Source organism: Bubalus bubalis, chromosome 6, assembly GCF_019923935.1.
Source record: "Bubalus bubalis isolate 160015118507 breed Murrah chromosome 6, NDDB_SH_1, whole genome shotgun sequence".
Classification (NCBI taxonomy): domain Eukaryota; kingdom Metazoa; phylum Chordata; class Mammalia; order Artiodactyla; family Bovidae; genus Bubalus; species Bubalus bubalis.
The window spans coordinates 7,207,276-7,222,830 of record NC_059162.1 but is presented as its reverse complement, the minus strand read 5'-3'; the positions used below and the strand labels follow the sequence as shown (position 1 = coordinate 7,222,830).

The 15,555-nt window shown below is 45.6% G+C and overlaps 1 protein-coding gene across 11 annotated transcripts in view; it reads left to right on the top strand.

Moving 5' to 3' along the window:
• LOC102414663 (carboxyl-terminal PDZ ligand of neuronal nitric oxide synthase protein) overlaps nucleotides 1-15,555 on the top strand; it is a 359,817-nt gene that overhangs the window by 237,644 nt on the left and 106,618 nt on the right. For 9 of the 11 annotated variants that reach the window (XM_045165982.1, XM_045165981.1, XM_045165978.1 and 6 more), the window contains one exon: nucleotides 8,020-8,112. In XM_045165982.1, the coding sequence (XP_045021917.1) occupies nucleotides 8,020-8,112 (93 nt within the window). Of the gene's footprint in view, nucleotides 1-6,156; nucleotides 6,905-8,019; nucleotides 8,113-15,555 lie in introns of those variants that run through there. The other 2 variants (XM_045165987.1, XM_045165986.1) reach the window with 1 other exon arrangement.

The window sequence follows — 15,555 nt, the reverse complement described above, 5'->3', positions numbered from 1 at the left end:
AAATTGCCTTAAGAGGACAAATTTCAAATTTCCTCTAACTTACATAGTAAGTAGGAATAAAGCCTTCACACCAAGATGAAAGATGCTTATAGAAAGAAGGAGAAATTACTTTTTTTGTTCATTAGTATTTTAGTGTAAATTTTTGAGCCTCTGCATAACTGATATGCTAAAAATTCTTGAACACAGATCTTGATGCCAGTCTGTGACTATTTTTTTAGGATAATTTGTTGATGGGAGTACTGAGATCAAATGGTATGAGCAGGTTTTAGGACTGATAAATATTTATAAATTGCTTTCCTAAAAAGTTGTACCAATTTAGATTCCCAGCAGTAGTATATACATATCTCTCTTATCATACCCTCACTAGAATTTCTTTCCTATCATATTCTCACTATAATCGACAATTATCATTTTGTAAAAATATTTGACAATTTGGTACATTAAAATGGAATCTCATTTAATTTGCCTTTTGATTAAGTGAGATTGAGCATCTATATGTATTTTTTTCTCTTATTGTATTTTTTTTTCTATGAGTGTACTCCATTTCTTTACCATTTATCAGGGTGTAAGTAATGTTAGTACTAATTTGAAAAGATATTTGTAAAGTAAAAATACTTTTTAATGTAAAGAATATTTCAGAGATACAAAACATGTAAAACACAACCTGTGAACACCTGATGTGTACCACGCAGCGTCATTCCCTCCTAGCATAATACTGTCATTTTAATGCCTTTGATTTAGAAAACAGATAACTGTAAATAGCAGTGGTGCTTTCCTAAGAATCTATATTTTAATTGTTATAATAGCATCTACACTTAAAATATAGTATTTTCATGTATGATCAAGATGCTTTGATTATTGTCTAAGGCAATTCTGGATACAAATAAAAATATGTAAAAGCTCTTGTTGTATGCTTCTATAGCTCAGAGTAATGTGTGTGAGCAATGTGATCTGTATTGCCTCCTATAGTTAAAAAAAAAAAAAAAAGCAGCAGCAGCCAACTTCTGGCCCTATCCCAGAGATGCTGAATGAGCATCTCTGAGGTCTGGCTCTGGACACAAATTCTGCCATTTAATCAGGTATCGCAAGAGGAATTTAAAACAAGCTTTAGATCTCCTGGTCTACAGAACTGGGTGAATATGTAAATCCTACATTTATGTTACAATGGCAATGAATATTCCTTTCTTTAAAAAGTAGCTCCTCTGCTTTCTTTTAAATAATGTGCACTTGATGGGGATTTTATTTATTCTCAACTTTCAGTGATATGTCTTGCTAAAATAAGTTACGTTGGGCTTGAGGTTGATAGATAGGAACTAAAGGTCTGTACCTAGTATTGCCCCATAATCCTCAGGTATTCTAGAATGTGGATTCAGCACCAGCTTTGGTCTTTGTCTTGCTCACATTTCTGAGGTTTCATAGGAATGAACAGTACAAGGTACTGAGCCACACAGCAGTGTCAGGGGCTGCATGGATGCTCCTCGGCAGCCCTGTCCTTCAGCTTCTGGCTCCGTCGGCACAGGAGCTGGAACTGAGGGAAGCTGGGTCGCCCGGAGAACAGAAGCTCATCTGCACGACCGGCCCGTCGATTTGTTACGTCTGTGCCATGAGTTGATTGAGAACAGCCTTGACCAATGGTGGAGGCTCCAAATTATTTCACTTAATGAAGTATAGATCAAGCAAAAGATAAGGTACTTACCAGCATGCTGTGGCGGAGAAGGCAATGGCACCCCACTCCAGTACTCTTGCCTGGAAAATCCCATGGACGAGGGGCCTGATGGGCTGCAGTCCATGGGGTCGCTAGGAGTCGGACACGACTGAGCGACTTCACTTTCACTTTTCACTTGCATGCATTGGAGAAGGAAATGGCAACCCACTCCAGTGTTCTTGCCTGGAGAATCCCGGGGACAGGGGAGCCTGGTGGGCTGCTGTCTATGGGATCGCACAGAGTCAAACACAACTGAAGTGACTTAGCAGCAGCAGCAGCATGCTGCGGAGTTTAAAAGAATGAAAGAAAGTGAGATCTTCTTACAGTCTTTATACCTATGGAATGGAACCTAGGTTTTGATAACTTGAGTTGTTAATCAGTTAATTAACGTATGGGAGATTTATTTTACCTTTGTGGACAGTGTTATGTTTTCTCAGGCTTGGGAAATAACCACTGGCAGCTGTGTTCATTAATTTATTTGACATTAATTTATCACCCGCCTGTGTCCTGGTTCTGTATTCTTGGGTACAAATATGTGTAAGATGTTTCCTGCGCTCAAGGAGGGCCTGGCCTAGTGGGAAATACACGACCTATCAGTGGTGAGGGCCAGTAGAGGCTGACATGTGGCAGCGGCAGCCAAGTTGCTGGTGTAGTTCTGTGGGAGAATATGGGAAGTGGGAGTTGACCTGCAAGGCTTCCCTGTGGAGCAGGCTGAGTGGATATTTTAAGAATAAGCAGGAGTTCATCAAGCAGATGGTGGGGGGAGGGCATTCTGGGCATAAACATTAGCAAATGCAATTACATGGAAGTATAGAAAAATATGGCATGTTTGACTTGCGTGTGGGAGAGTAACAGAAATGTCCTTGCGCAAGCAGAATTAAAGTGGACTTGCCATGAGAAGAAATGTGTTTGTTATAGTGTTTTCAGATGTTTATCTTCTACTGGTAACATATACTTTAAATTGTCCATTTCAATCATTCTTAAACATACAGTTCTATGAAATCTGCGTACAGCATTTGTATTGTGCAACCATCATCATTGTCCGTCTCCAGATCTTTTCTTCTTCCAAAACTGAAACGCTGTACTTCTTAAATGCTAACTCCTCATTCTACCTTTCCCCCAGCCCTTGATGACCACCATTCTACTTTCTGTCTCTGTGAATTTGACTACTCTTAGGTACCTCATGTAAGTGGAATCGGGACTTTTCTGATAGCTCAGGGGATAAAGAACCTGCCTGCAATGCAGGAGACACAGGAGACGCAAGTTAGATCTCTGGGTCAGGAAGATGCCCTGGAGGAGGGCATGGCAACCCACTCCAGTATTCTTGCCTGGAAAATTCCATGGACAGAGGAGCCTGGCAGGCTACAGTCCACAGGGTCGCAAAGAGTCACGGCTGAAGCGACTGAGCATGCACACACGCAAGTACGTTGTTAAACTTTCGAATGTTAAGTGCAGAATGATTTTCTACAAACCATTTATAAGATGGTCCCTTTGGCTGAAGTGCTTACAGTTTTGCTGTAGAGATGTGTTTGCACTCTTGAACCCGAGACTATGGGCAGAATGTGATTAAAATGCCTAGTCGCACTACTAGAATTCATTTTAAATTTTCTGTGGTCACTCGCAGGAAGCAAAGCCATAAGACTTACTCTAGAAAGGTGATAGACTTCCCTGATGGCTCAGACGGTAAAGCGTCTGTCTATGATGCGGGAGACCTGGGTTCGATCCCTGGGTTGGGAAGATCCCTTGGAGAAGGAAATGGCAATCCACTCCAGTACTATTGCCTGGAAAATCCCATGGACAGAGGAGCCTGGTAGGCTACAGTCCATGGGGTCGCAAAGAGTCGGACACGAGTGAGCTACTTCGCGTTCACGTTCAGAAAGGTGATAAACACAGCTGATTATAAGCCAGGGACTGGGCCAAGCAAGAACATCACTATCTATGTTTGCAAACTAAATCTCCTCTCTTGGTCAAGTAGCATCTTGATTCATAACTGGAAGCATTGTAGGGACAGTGGGAAGGAGCTGGGCAAAGGAAATTTTATGGAGAAGAGTGAGAGGATCAGCTTCCTATGTAGCTGATGAGAGTGCCTCATTAGGTAAGTTGTAGACAAGGTAATTGAAGAACCAAAGATCCTTATTAAAAAAATCCAGGATTCTTCAGGGAGCTAGACATTATCATGGAAATGGATGTGTGTGTGTGTGTGTGTCTCTCTGTCTATACAGCCCCAAGCTTCCCCCTGACTCCTAAGAGAGTGATTCTGTTATTAATACTTATTTCTGCAGTACAGCAGGGCTGCGCCAGTCCCTTCATTAACACACACCTCTGTTACAGACCTGCTTCCCCTTCTTGGATGCCCTGTAGTTGGAACTGGAAACACACAAGATTAGGAGCTAGCCCTGGGAGTTGGGGACAAGGAAGCACTGGGGCCTCAGAGATAACCTGTTCTGTTAGCAGCTCTCTGACTTCCAGCCGACGTTCTTACTCACGTCCCTGGTTGAGTGTTTCCTCCTGGCGCCTGCTGAACCTGGGCCCCTCCCACTACCCAGCCTCCCCTTCGCGGGCCTCACTGGTTGGCACAGCACACTAAGTTCCATGGCTACTATGCCCACACAGGGTCCGCAGGCTCTTGTCTATGAACCCAGACACTTGGTCTTTCTAGTCAGTGGTTAGTGTTCCAGGGCTTGTAAATGTTTTGTTTCCTAAAAGGTCAGGTCCTGTCGGGCTTAATCTGTCCTTGCTGGTGGGGCTCTGACTAGCAAAGCAAATAGATCAGGTCAGCCTGGCTGCACTGGGGGAAGAGCCAGGCCTGTTGGCACAGACTTCAAAGCTGGCATGGGCTTTATGGAAGGCTGGCCTGGGCTGCAGACGGTGGCACCAGCAGTCCTGTTTGTTCTTCGGCCCCTGGCAAAACCTGGGCAGACTAGATTCCTACCCGGCAGAACACGGTGCTTCCTCTGGACCTGCCTAGCCCTTGGAATAGTGCAGTCTGAGAAAGAGGAGAGCTTGTCCTTGTGAGCCTCTTCTCTGTGTTCTCCTGGCCGCTCCTATCATCTTCTCTCTTTAAAATCCATTTTCTGTCCCCCCAGTGAGCATAATAACACGATTCTCCAAATGAAGTATAATTGCCATATAAATAAATGGTTTTATGATAAAGATTTGAACCTTTTCAGACACTTGCTTTCATTTCCCTGGTTTTCAACAGAACTGCAATTTGAGTACCTGTTCTCTGGTTGGAGGGGGTTTGAGACATCCGAACACCAGACACGTGGAGTAGGTGCAGAGCGTGTCCAACCCAAGAGCCTTAGCAGCGCTCAGGTGGTGCATACTGGCAGCGATCGTGGGGCCTGGAAGCCTGTTTCCTGCCTCTCTGGGCCCTCTTCACTTTGAAGCGCTCCAGAGAGCATCCCACCAGCTGTCGTAAGGAGGACCCCTGTGTTACCACTGTCATTGAGATTCGAATGCAGTCGTTTGGTCATGCTTTTCCACATAGTCACTGTGCCCACACACCGAAGAAGAGCCATCTGGAACTATGGCAGTGATCGAATCGGAGGCTGTTTTCCAGTTCCAAAGAGAATGTTTAGTTGCATTTTGAGTTCTTAAGATCAGGGTATTAAAGACATGGCCATGGTTGTCCAAGTATGAACTATGGAAATGGTTCAGATTTTAGATATACAGGCAAAGAGCTGCTTGGGCGTCTCTTGCCAGCCTTGGGTTGGGGGCAGGGATATTGATTTTTAAAAAATCCCGAAGAGAATGAAACCAATAGGACCATGGACCAAACAATAAAGCAACATAGTCATTTTTTTCCGGAAATGGAAGCCATTTATGGGTCTGGTTCAGCCGGCAGTAATATGCTCTCTAGAACCAGGGCAGGGAAGTGACATCGTGCCTTGCAGAGGTGGTGGTTTAGTTGCTAAGTTGTGTCTGACTCTTGTGACCCCATAGACTGTAACCCGCCAGGTTCCTCTGCCCATGGGATTTTCCAAGCACGAATACTGAAGTAGGTTGCCATTTCCTTCTCCAGGGGAATCTTCCCAACCCAGGGATTGAAGCCGGGTCTCCTGCATTGCAGGCAGATTCTTTACAGACTGAGCTACCAGGGAAGCCCTTAATATTCGCTGCTTTGATTTGTTGCTGGAAAGAGGGAAGAAGGAAGTATGTGGAACTTGTGCGAGTGACATACTAGATAAGAGCAAAGACAATAAAGCAGGCAGAGATTGACATGTCTGGGGCAGGTTTTGTCCACCTCCGGGTGTTTCCTGGTCTCTTAAGCTCTTATCTCCCACCTGAGCTCATCAGAACACACCCCTCTGCACTCCTTCTACTGGCAGGAGCAGCTGTGATGTTAGTGATTTGTTTCCAAGGGAGGCACAGCTGAAAGATTGTGTTCATTGAAAGCCTGCGAGCAGAGGTAAATAAATGCAGGTGTGGCCAGGAAATGGAGCTGGTTCACCTCTCCCAGTGGGCACAAGGCCAAAGTCAGCAGACTTACAGAGTCTCGTGCTGGCTTTCCCACCCAGAGATAATTTCAGTTCATCTAGTGCTGCACCTGAGCAGAATGCTGCAGTCGGGGGAACACCCTGCAGATGGTAGCCGTGCATGCTGATCACACAGCTCTACTCTCCACCAGCTTACAGCCATTGACTTAGAGAGCAATTTGTAACATGACCAAGGCCGTCTCATAAGCCAGACTCCAGGACAGATGGCACGTCTCCCTGTCCTTTACTGTATTATTCTTAATTGGCTCTGGGTTCCCAGACTCTGAAACAGAGTCTGAAGTTGGTGTTTTCTTCTCTTTCTCCTATGTGTCTGCGGCTGTTCTTTCAGGATCCCTGGTAAAAAGGACAGCTGTTGACAGGATAGAGTGATTGGGAGGATAGGAGACATGACCACCAGACTCGGGAGTGATTTATGTTGCCATCACCTAGAAACTCAGATCAGCAGTAAACTGGAACCTGCCCTGATGATGTGAAGAAAAGTACTTCACCTCAGTTAGCCGGGTCGTGTCCTTATCTCTAAGAAGCAGACAGCCAAGGGGCGTCAGCACTAGCTATGCAACAGAAGAAGAGAATGAGCTGACATTTCAGTGGAAGGGATCGAGTACAGGCAGGGTAGGAGGCTCTCATTTGAGTTCTTAAAATCAGAGTATTGATCAGCATGGTCAAGGAAAGGTTCTAGATTTCTTGTGAGATTTTCAAGGTAAGGTATGTTTTTATCTTGTTAGGGTGGATTAGATTCATGTCTTTCAAAATACCAAGTAGAAATAGGTTTTGGATGTACAGGCAAGGAGCTGGTACCTTACCAAGCTTGGGTGGTGGCATGGTGGGGAAGGGTCTTGAGTCTAAAAGGTCCCAGAGAAGAGAGCCTATGGGTTGGAGTAGAGATTTTGGCCCTGGGTCCTGTATTATTATTTTTAAATCTCTAGTCCAAATGTTTGGGCAGGTAAGTTTGCTAGGTGGTGATACCAAGATGGGGACCAGATGAAAATGGATAAATGCTTAGAATGAAGTTCAGTGAAGAAAATGTAGAGTTATATCACCATTCTGAATACCTGCACAAACTTAAATGGCTGTGAATGAGAAATGTAAGAATATCTGGGGTTGAGGATGAAGGCCAGCATCCGTCAGCAGTGCAGTCTGTGGCTGAAGCAGGCCTGTTCAGGATCGCAGATGGAAGTTTAGAATATAGGGCTGTGATGTGATGGTCTCCCTGGTAACCATCAGTAGTCAGACCCTTTTTAGAATACTGTCTAAATATTTCAGACTAGTGGGCAGGTCTGGAGACTGACCTACAGATAAGGGCATTTGGGACTTGACCTTGTAGAGAATAGCTTAGATTTCATAATGATCTTTAAGAATGTAAAAATCCTGATCTGAGGATGGATTCCAGCTCTTCTTAATCTTCGTTGAGGGTGGAATAGCGTCTCAGCAGCATTTGGGTAGACTTGAGGAAAACTTGACTGACAATGAAAGCCATTGAATGTCAGAATGATTTGTTGAGGGAAGGTTCTGGATTTCTCATGAGATTCTCAGAGTAGGCTCTGTTTTCATCTTGATAGAATAGATCAGATCCATTCCCATGGCCCAATGTGATAGCTGCGTGTGACATTCAGAGTCCCTGTTCCAACCCAAATATCGCCAAGCCCCTGCCTACAGACATCCACATGCTTTTATATCCCCTGAGGTGCTTCATGTCCCCAGAATCAGCTCCCTACCCCCGTCCGTGGCCCTCTTCTCCGGGTCACAGGCTCTCGGGGTCTGTGCAGACGCACTGCTCTAACCGGATTGCACTTCTTTGTCTCTTCTCACTTGCAGTATGAGTTTAAAGCCAAGAACATCAAGAAGAAGAAGGTGAGCATTATGGTTTCAGTGGATGGAGTGAAAGTGATTCTGAAGAAGAAGAAAAAGGTAAGTGACTCTGAACCACAAACTCTGCTGAAGAGAGATGCAGGGTAGGTGGGCGTGGGGTAGCTTTTCTTCCTAGGCCACTCTCTGGGCAGATTCCTTCCCTTATCTGGTGAGGTGGTCTGCTCTAACCAGCAACAGCGTTGAGAGGCTACAGCTGGAGAAGAGAGAAGGCAAGGACCAAAGGCCTGGTCGGTTGACTGGCTTAGTCCTGGTGTCCTGTGAGTGACAGGTTCATCCCCTGTCATCCCTGCATTCACCCCTTTCCCCAATCTGTTACCTTTACCTTTGAGGCTTGATCTTGGGAAATGCTATAAATTCAAGTTCAGCAGGGTTCAGTGGGGGAGGAGATGAGAGGAGCCTTCCTAAGCAGTTGTGCCATCCTAAGTAGTCCCTCAAGACCCAGCACAGCTACTGTTCAGAGTGCAGGAAGGCTGGGGTGTGACCCTGAAGGGACGAAGGTATTGGTCCGTGTGATGGGCCATCCTCTGAGTTGGGGAGAGGCAAGCAAGTGAGTGTATGTTGTTTAAACACTGGGCTGTTTTGTGTCCGTTTTATGTGCTATGGGAGAATGATGTTCTGGGAAAGGCTAGATTTGCATAATAGTCAGAGGGGAGAGTGTATGTGTTTCCAGAAAGAAATGGAAAAGGGCTTGGTTGATGGACAATGTGTGAGGAGAAGCACTTTATCTTTCCTGTTTCTAGACTCTGCTGGGGCCTTTGTTTTATACTCATTGATGTGGCAGCATCCATACTAATGTATAGACATCTTGAGCTGCCTTTGGTTCCACGCCTCTATTACTCTCAGGGCTTCCTGGGAAGCTCAAATGGTAAAGAATCTGCCTGCAATGCAGGAAACCTGGGTTTGATCCCTGGGTTGGGAAGATCCCCTGGAGAAGGACATGGCAACTTACTCTTAATAACTTACTTATCCTTGCCTGGAGAATTCCATGGACAGAGGAGCCTAGAGGGCTACAGTCCATAGAGTTACAGAGTTGGACACGACTGAGCAAGTAACACTTTCACTTTTCTCTATTGCTCTTAATTCAAATGGGACTCAAGGCAGACCCTGAGTCTGGGCGTTATGGAAGGTAAACACAAATACTAATACAGAGTAGTAGGTACCTAATACGTAGAGGTATTAACAGATAAATATACGGAAGTAGGAAAGTCAGGGGGTTGATATTCAAGTTGTAGTCGTCTTACCAATCCAAGGATTTAAATCTCTGTCCTCCTCACAAAAGACATTCCCCAATGTATGACTGGACCTCTCCAGTGAGGAGGACTTGACCGCTTCTTAAGGCAGCCCATTTTTTCCTCTGGACAGTTGGACATTTGCAAAGCTCTCCTGCCGGGGACCAGCCCCGGCTGATCCAGGGTATTCGAAGGAGAGACGGCTAGGCGAGGGTCAGGGAATAACTGCTTAATTACACTTTAATTAAGGATACAAAGAGTAATAGAATAAGGATAGCTCAGTGAGGAAATTCAGTGGAGAAAAGCGGCTGAAATAAGGATAGCTCAGTAGGAAAATTCAGTGGAGAAAAGAAGCTGAGTGGCTTGGTTTACGCGGAAAATCAATATAACCCGTGACACCAGGTTAGCTCTGACCACGGAGGCCGCAGGCGCCCTCTCGAATAGCGGAAGGTGCCCCACCTTAGACACCTTCTCGAGTGGGTCTTAGAAGCCCAGGCAAATAAATGGTCGCAGAGGACATCCGCGCTCCAGATGGACGCTCAGCTGGAATTTGGGAGAGAGAGTGACATGGGGAGACCAAGTTTCAGTGAACAAGGCCCGCACTTTATTTTCCAAAGTAGTTTTTATACCTTAAGGTATGCATAGAGGATAATGGGGGAAGGGGTAGAGTCATGCAGCAAGCCAGGCTTTCTTCCTGCAAACTTATCATATGCAAAAGTTCAGGTGATTGACATCATCTTCTGGCCCGGAGGCCTGTTAACATTTTAAGAAACTTATCTTTCTCTAAAGGTGATTATTCCAAAGTCAGGCGCCAGCCTTCCAAAAAGCATTGGACAAAGCGGCATTTTACATTTCTATACACCCATTATATCAACCAATACACTGCCAAAGACACAGTAGGTAAGGAGTATGGAGACTTAGCAGCAAACATTGGCCCAACAAGTGAAAAACCCTTCACCAATACATTTTCTAATCAATCTTTTAACTACTCAAAGGAATCTGTGTTTAGGCAGTTTAGAACATCTCCTGCCTCTCACAGTTGGGAGGCTCTGAACAATCACATGTGGCCAGAAAAACCTATTCAGGCAGGCTAGAGGATTTCCAAAGGAGTTTGTAGGTTAAACACTGTCACATCCAAGAATTATTAACTGGAGCTGTAAGCTAACTCTTTTTTCAGAGAGAGGTAGTGGGAGACAGCCCCCCGTAAAGTCAGAGGTGTAGGTGAAAGCACAAAGCAGAAAGTAGGCAGACTCTGGTTTTGGGGGTAGATGCTTGAGAATTTCCAGGGGGACTCCTGAGGCTCGATCCCGCCTTTGCGTATGCCGAGCCTCCTTCCTCATGACCTTTGTCATGGGTGGAGTGCCTCACGCTGGCTCTCAGCAGTGATAGAATTCCAGTTGAGCTATTCCAGATCCTCACTCAATATGCAATATGCCGGCTCCCAGCACTCTCCCACATATAAAACTCAAACTCGTTCTCTTATGCTTCCTAAATATCTCCAGGGGTGATTCTAGAAAGTGTTTTATGGCTGTGAGATTGGAAGTTTATAGGAAGAAAATAGAAGATGATATACTGTTTATAAAGAATTAACTCCTTAAAAATTTACAAGTAGTAGGGAATTTGTAGAGAAGGCAATGGCACCCCACTCCAGTACTCTTGCCTGGAAAATTCCATGAAGGGAGGAGCCTGGTGCTGCAGTCCCTGGGGTCACTAAGAGTCGGACACGACTGAGTGTCTTCACTTTCACTTTTCACTTTCATGCATTGGAGAAGGAAATGGCAACCCACTCCAGTGTTCTTGCCTGGAGAATCCCAGGGACGGGGGAGCCTGGTGGGCTGCTGTCTATGGGATCGCACAGGGTCTGACACAATTAAAATGACTTAGCAGGGAATTTGTAATAGCTTATTAAATATCCCTGACTTTATAAACTTCCACTGTGGGGACAATAGTCCCCATCGTATTCTTACCCTGGGGATCTTTTCTGCCCCTTCCTTCCACCTCACATATGTGCACACAGCAGTTAGCCATGAGACAGTCTTTAGAATATTGTCCTCTTGGGTTCTTGAGAAGGAGAGTTACTGGAATAAGTGAGGCCTATCAGGTCAGTGGGATCCCTGTGCCCCTGTTAAAGAAATTACAGATGATGACCAACGTGAATCGAAAAGCAAGAGAGATCCTCAGAGGAAAAATGGGTCAATGCACCCAAGCTCGTGATTCAGCCAGCCAGGCTGAGCCCCAGCTTGGCTTTCATCCTGTGTTGTCAGATAGCTTTTCTCCACCCTTCACGTGAGGGGCGACTCATGAGTTGGTGCTCTCGTGTACCAACTGATAAAATGGTAGTTGTGATTTGTGGACACGCTCCAGGCTGCAAGATGCTTTCACACCCATTATCGTCCCATCTCCCCACAGTCCTTCATGAAAGTCACCTGGACATCTCACTTGGTCAGCATTCATGGCACCTCGTCCCTTCAGGGAACTCGCCACGCAGTTTCCTCACTAAACTGCTCCCTCACCAGCGGCTGATGTGTCAGCCTTTCAGAGTCTGAAACTCAGACTCATAGGATTTGAAATTATGGACCTTAGGACACTAACTCACACTGACAAAGCTCAAAAGAGGCTGCCGTATAAACCAGAAATCAGGTCCTTTGTTCGGTTTGAGACATGGTCCAGTGCTCCAGACCAGGCACTCATGCGAGCCTATCGAGCACATTCTTCTGTCAGAGACATGCGATGTGAGAAGACATGTTACTCAAGGGTTGCTCCATGAGCACGGAAATGGAGCAAGTCAGCTGACTGCGTGACAGGCATGTTTCCTGGCCTCTGGCTCCACAGTAAGCCGGATGTTCAGAGTGGCCTTGTTGGGTACAGACTGTCCAGGCTTTGCCTTCGCGACTCAGAACTTGTGTGCTTCTGTGGCTGAGTGTCTTGGCATCCCCCCGCCTCTGCAATGAACACGCATTCCTGCCTCAGGTAATCTCTATTTACCTGCAGCTATGATGCATTTCCGGGCTTGCTGTCCTGGGGCCTATTCTGTGCCTTTCAGTAACTTAGTATACGTCTGAGCTGATCCATATGGGCTGACTTCGTGGTTCTGCCCTTAGAGGACAATCTCGTTTCCCACCTCACCTGTCCCTTGTGTATCATGGACCAAACGTGGTGCCATGCTTATCCTGCATGTGAAGAAACAGAGGCTCGAGAGTCTAAGCTTTCTGCCCGAGGTGACATGCCGGGCAAGGACAGCTGTGTGAGGCAGTCGCCTGGCAGAGAAGCCAGCCTCCTTCCACCGAGTACACGAAAACCGAGCTGGAGAAGTGTCTTGGAGTCCCGGGACCCCGTGACTCACTTTGAAACTCTCTGCCCGGTAACCTCTAGTGTGGGCTCCCCCTCCAGTGGCCCAGAACAGGTCTTTCCTCAACGTGATTCTTCTGATGCCAGGCCTGGGAAAGGGGGGCCCCTCCCAGTTTGTTCTCTCCACCCTCGCCCGACGTGGTTGTGATTTGGATAAGGCCTTTAATCACAGGGTTCATTTTACACTGGTTCTGACAGATGAATGCACATTAATAGCAATCAGCCTTTTTTGTCATCTTATTCCCATGTGACTGTCCTCTGGTATGTGAGTATGCTGACACCGTGTGTGTGTGTGTGTGTGTGTGTGTGTCTCTGTCTCTGTTTGTAGAATAGAGAGGGGCATGTGTAGACATGCCGCGCTTCTCTCCAAGGAATGGAACAGTCAGCACATTTCGGTGCTCAGGACTGGAGCTCTTGCCAGGTAGCTGTAAGTGTGGAAAGAGTCATGGCTGATATTCAGCCGTAGGCTCTGCATGGTGTAGCCTCACTGTGCTTGTGCTGTTAACTAGTCAATAAAAATGTTGAAATGGTCCCCTCCTCCTGCTAAGAGCATGTTGCTTTTTACTAGGTCAACGTAGCACGTTGGAAGGAGCCCTCAGCTGAGAGGAGAAGACCTAGGTTCTAGTCCCAACTCTTACCTTCCTGGCTGGGTGGTTCTAAGCAAGTCATTTTAAATGAGTTGGATTAGGCGATCACTTTACTCAGCTCAGTTACTCTGTACCAACTCTGGAATGATGCGTTTAGGGGCTTGCGTGTGTGTGTATATATACTTCACCTGTGCTTCTTCAGGCTTTTGAGAACCTTTTGTGCTACAAAGAAAGCAGATCCCAGAGACCAAATAGGTTTGTGTAGAAAGTTTCCGTCTCCTGAACTTCCAGGGCAGGATGGGGACCTCAGAGGTCAAGAACTTCCCCAGGCAGCCTCCAAGCCGCTGCTCTGTCCACAGCCTGTCCAAGACTGTTGAATGATGGTATGGCTCCCTCCCGGCTGGGGGAGAAGAGTGTTTACCGGGACTCCCTGCTCTGCAGAGAGTGTTTAAGATCAGGGGCCATCTCTGTAAGCTCCGCACTGACTTGGACGCCTGGTGCATGCAGTGTGTTCCCAGTGATCGTGGCAGTTGGCTACTTGGGTGAGTGAGTATGATTTGTGTATGAGGGTGTCATTAAATAGGGAAGAATTAAGTACTTAGCAATTGGATCAAATGAAGTCTTATTTGCTACTCTTGGCTGTCACATTCTTCTCCCTCTTTCTCATTCGATCAGTCTTCCCATTTGAAAAAACACGGATAAGAGCCTTCCTAAGCACAGAGAGGCCTCAGTGGAAATTGCTAACTTCGTTATATTATGAGCAGGACTTCTTCAATGACTGATCATCAGGTGCTTTATTCTAATACAGGCAGTAGCCAAATATATTGGGATCATCTCTTATTGTGATGTAAAGAAAAACAAAAACATCTTTTTGGTTACATAAATGTGCCTAAAATGCTATTGTCCTTAACTGGCACCAACGGATAATGAGTCTCAAGTTCTCTTATGAATCTTAGGTTGTATTTGTGGTATAAACCCAGCTACAAAGATAATTGGCTTTGCTGTGTTGTTTCTCAGTCAGTACATTATCTTTAACTCCCAGCAAGGCCCAAATAATGATCTTTTCTGTGTATGTGATAATGATTATTTATTATAGTACTGGCATCAGCCTATGGCACCATTGGCTAGGGAGTGGACTTCTGAATAAGGAAGATTAGTCTTGAACTTCATCCAAAGGATTTTTCTACAAAAGGACTAAAGGGCCTCTGTTTCCTGTATTTTTTTTTTTAATACACACCAATAAGTGTATTGGAATCCCTTAAAGCATTGTTTTAGAAAGGTTCTGCTGTTCTCATTAACAGATATTTATTGTGCCTAAAGGAACTGGGTAGGATACACCGGGGTATTAGATATGGACCCTTTCCAGCAAAATTAGCTATAGGCACACTTTGGTCTATCACAGCTCCTATAGCATTGCATTTTAGTTACTTGTGTCTTTCCCCCATAGGCTCTGAGCCATTAAGGGCAAGGACCGTATGTTCTCTCTGGTTCTATTTTATCTGTTTGGGAAGGCAGAAGACCAGCAGGAGCCTTCTGATTGTTATTACACACTAACATGATCACAAGTGCATCTAGCAATAATAGCTAACACTGAAATGTAGCCCCTGCCGCTTGCTAGGCTTTGTGTGATGCAGTGTATACTCATCAGGTCTGCATAGCCATCCTGTGAGCTAGGTACCACTTTTAGGTTTGGTTTGCAAAAGAAGATTGAGTGACTTGCCCAAGACCTCAAGTCCCATTGAAGTTGGGGTTTGAGCCAGGTCTGTCTTGTTCAGATGCCAAGTGGGTTCTTCCTGCCATCATGTTGCTGTGTGTGAACTAATCTCCTGAGACTCCTTTACAGAAAAACTGCTCTATAGGAGATGCCTAATTAATTAATCCAGTGTCTTTGACTTCTAACCTGTACCCTGTCACTGGGATGTCACATTGCAAGGAAACTAGTTTCCGGCTTCAAGAGTACTGTTCGTTCCTATGAAAACACACAGCTTAGAATTATAGATCCAGAATTTGGGAGAATGGTCTTTAGAAGTGCTCTAGTCTGATCCCCCAACAGAGGACAGGAGAAGCCCAGAAATGGTCCTGAGGTCACCCGGGCAGTCACAGAGCCGGGACTAAACCGAATCCAGTCTTCTTTCTACCATGGTTTTTGATAGTTTTAACACAGGCATGTTAGGAATTTTGTGCATCGTGTGAGAGCTTATTAGTGCCTCAGTTTTGAATTGTGTTTTTTATATCTGTATGGGTTATACCTTAAGATGGGTGGTAGCTGTGTTTTCAGACTAATCCCATTCTGTCTGGAGGTGTGGGGAACTTGCCAA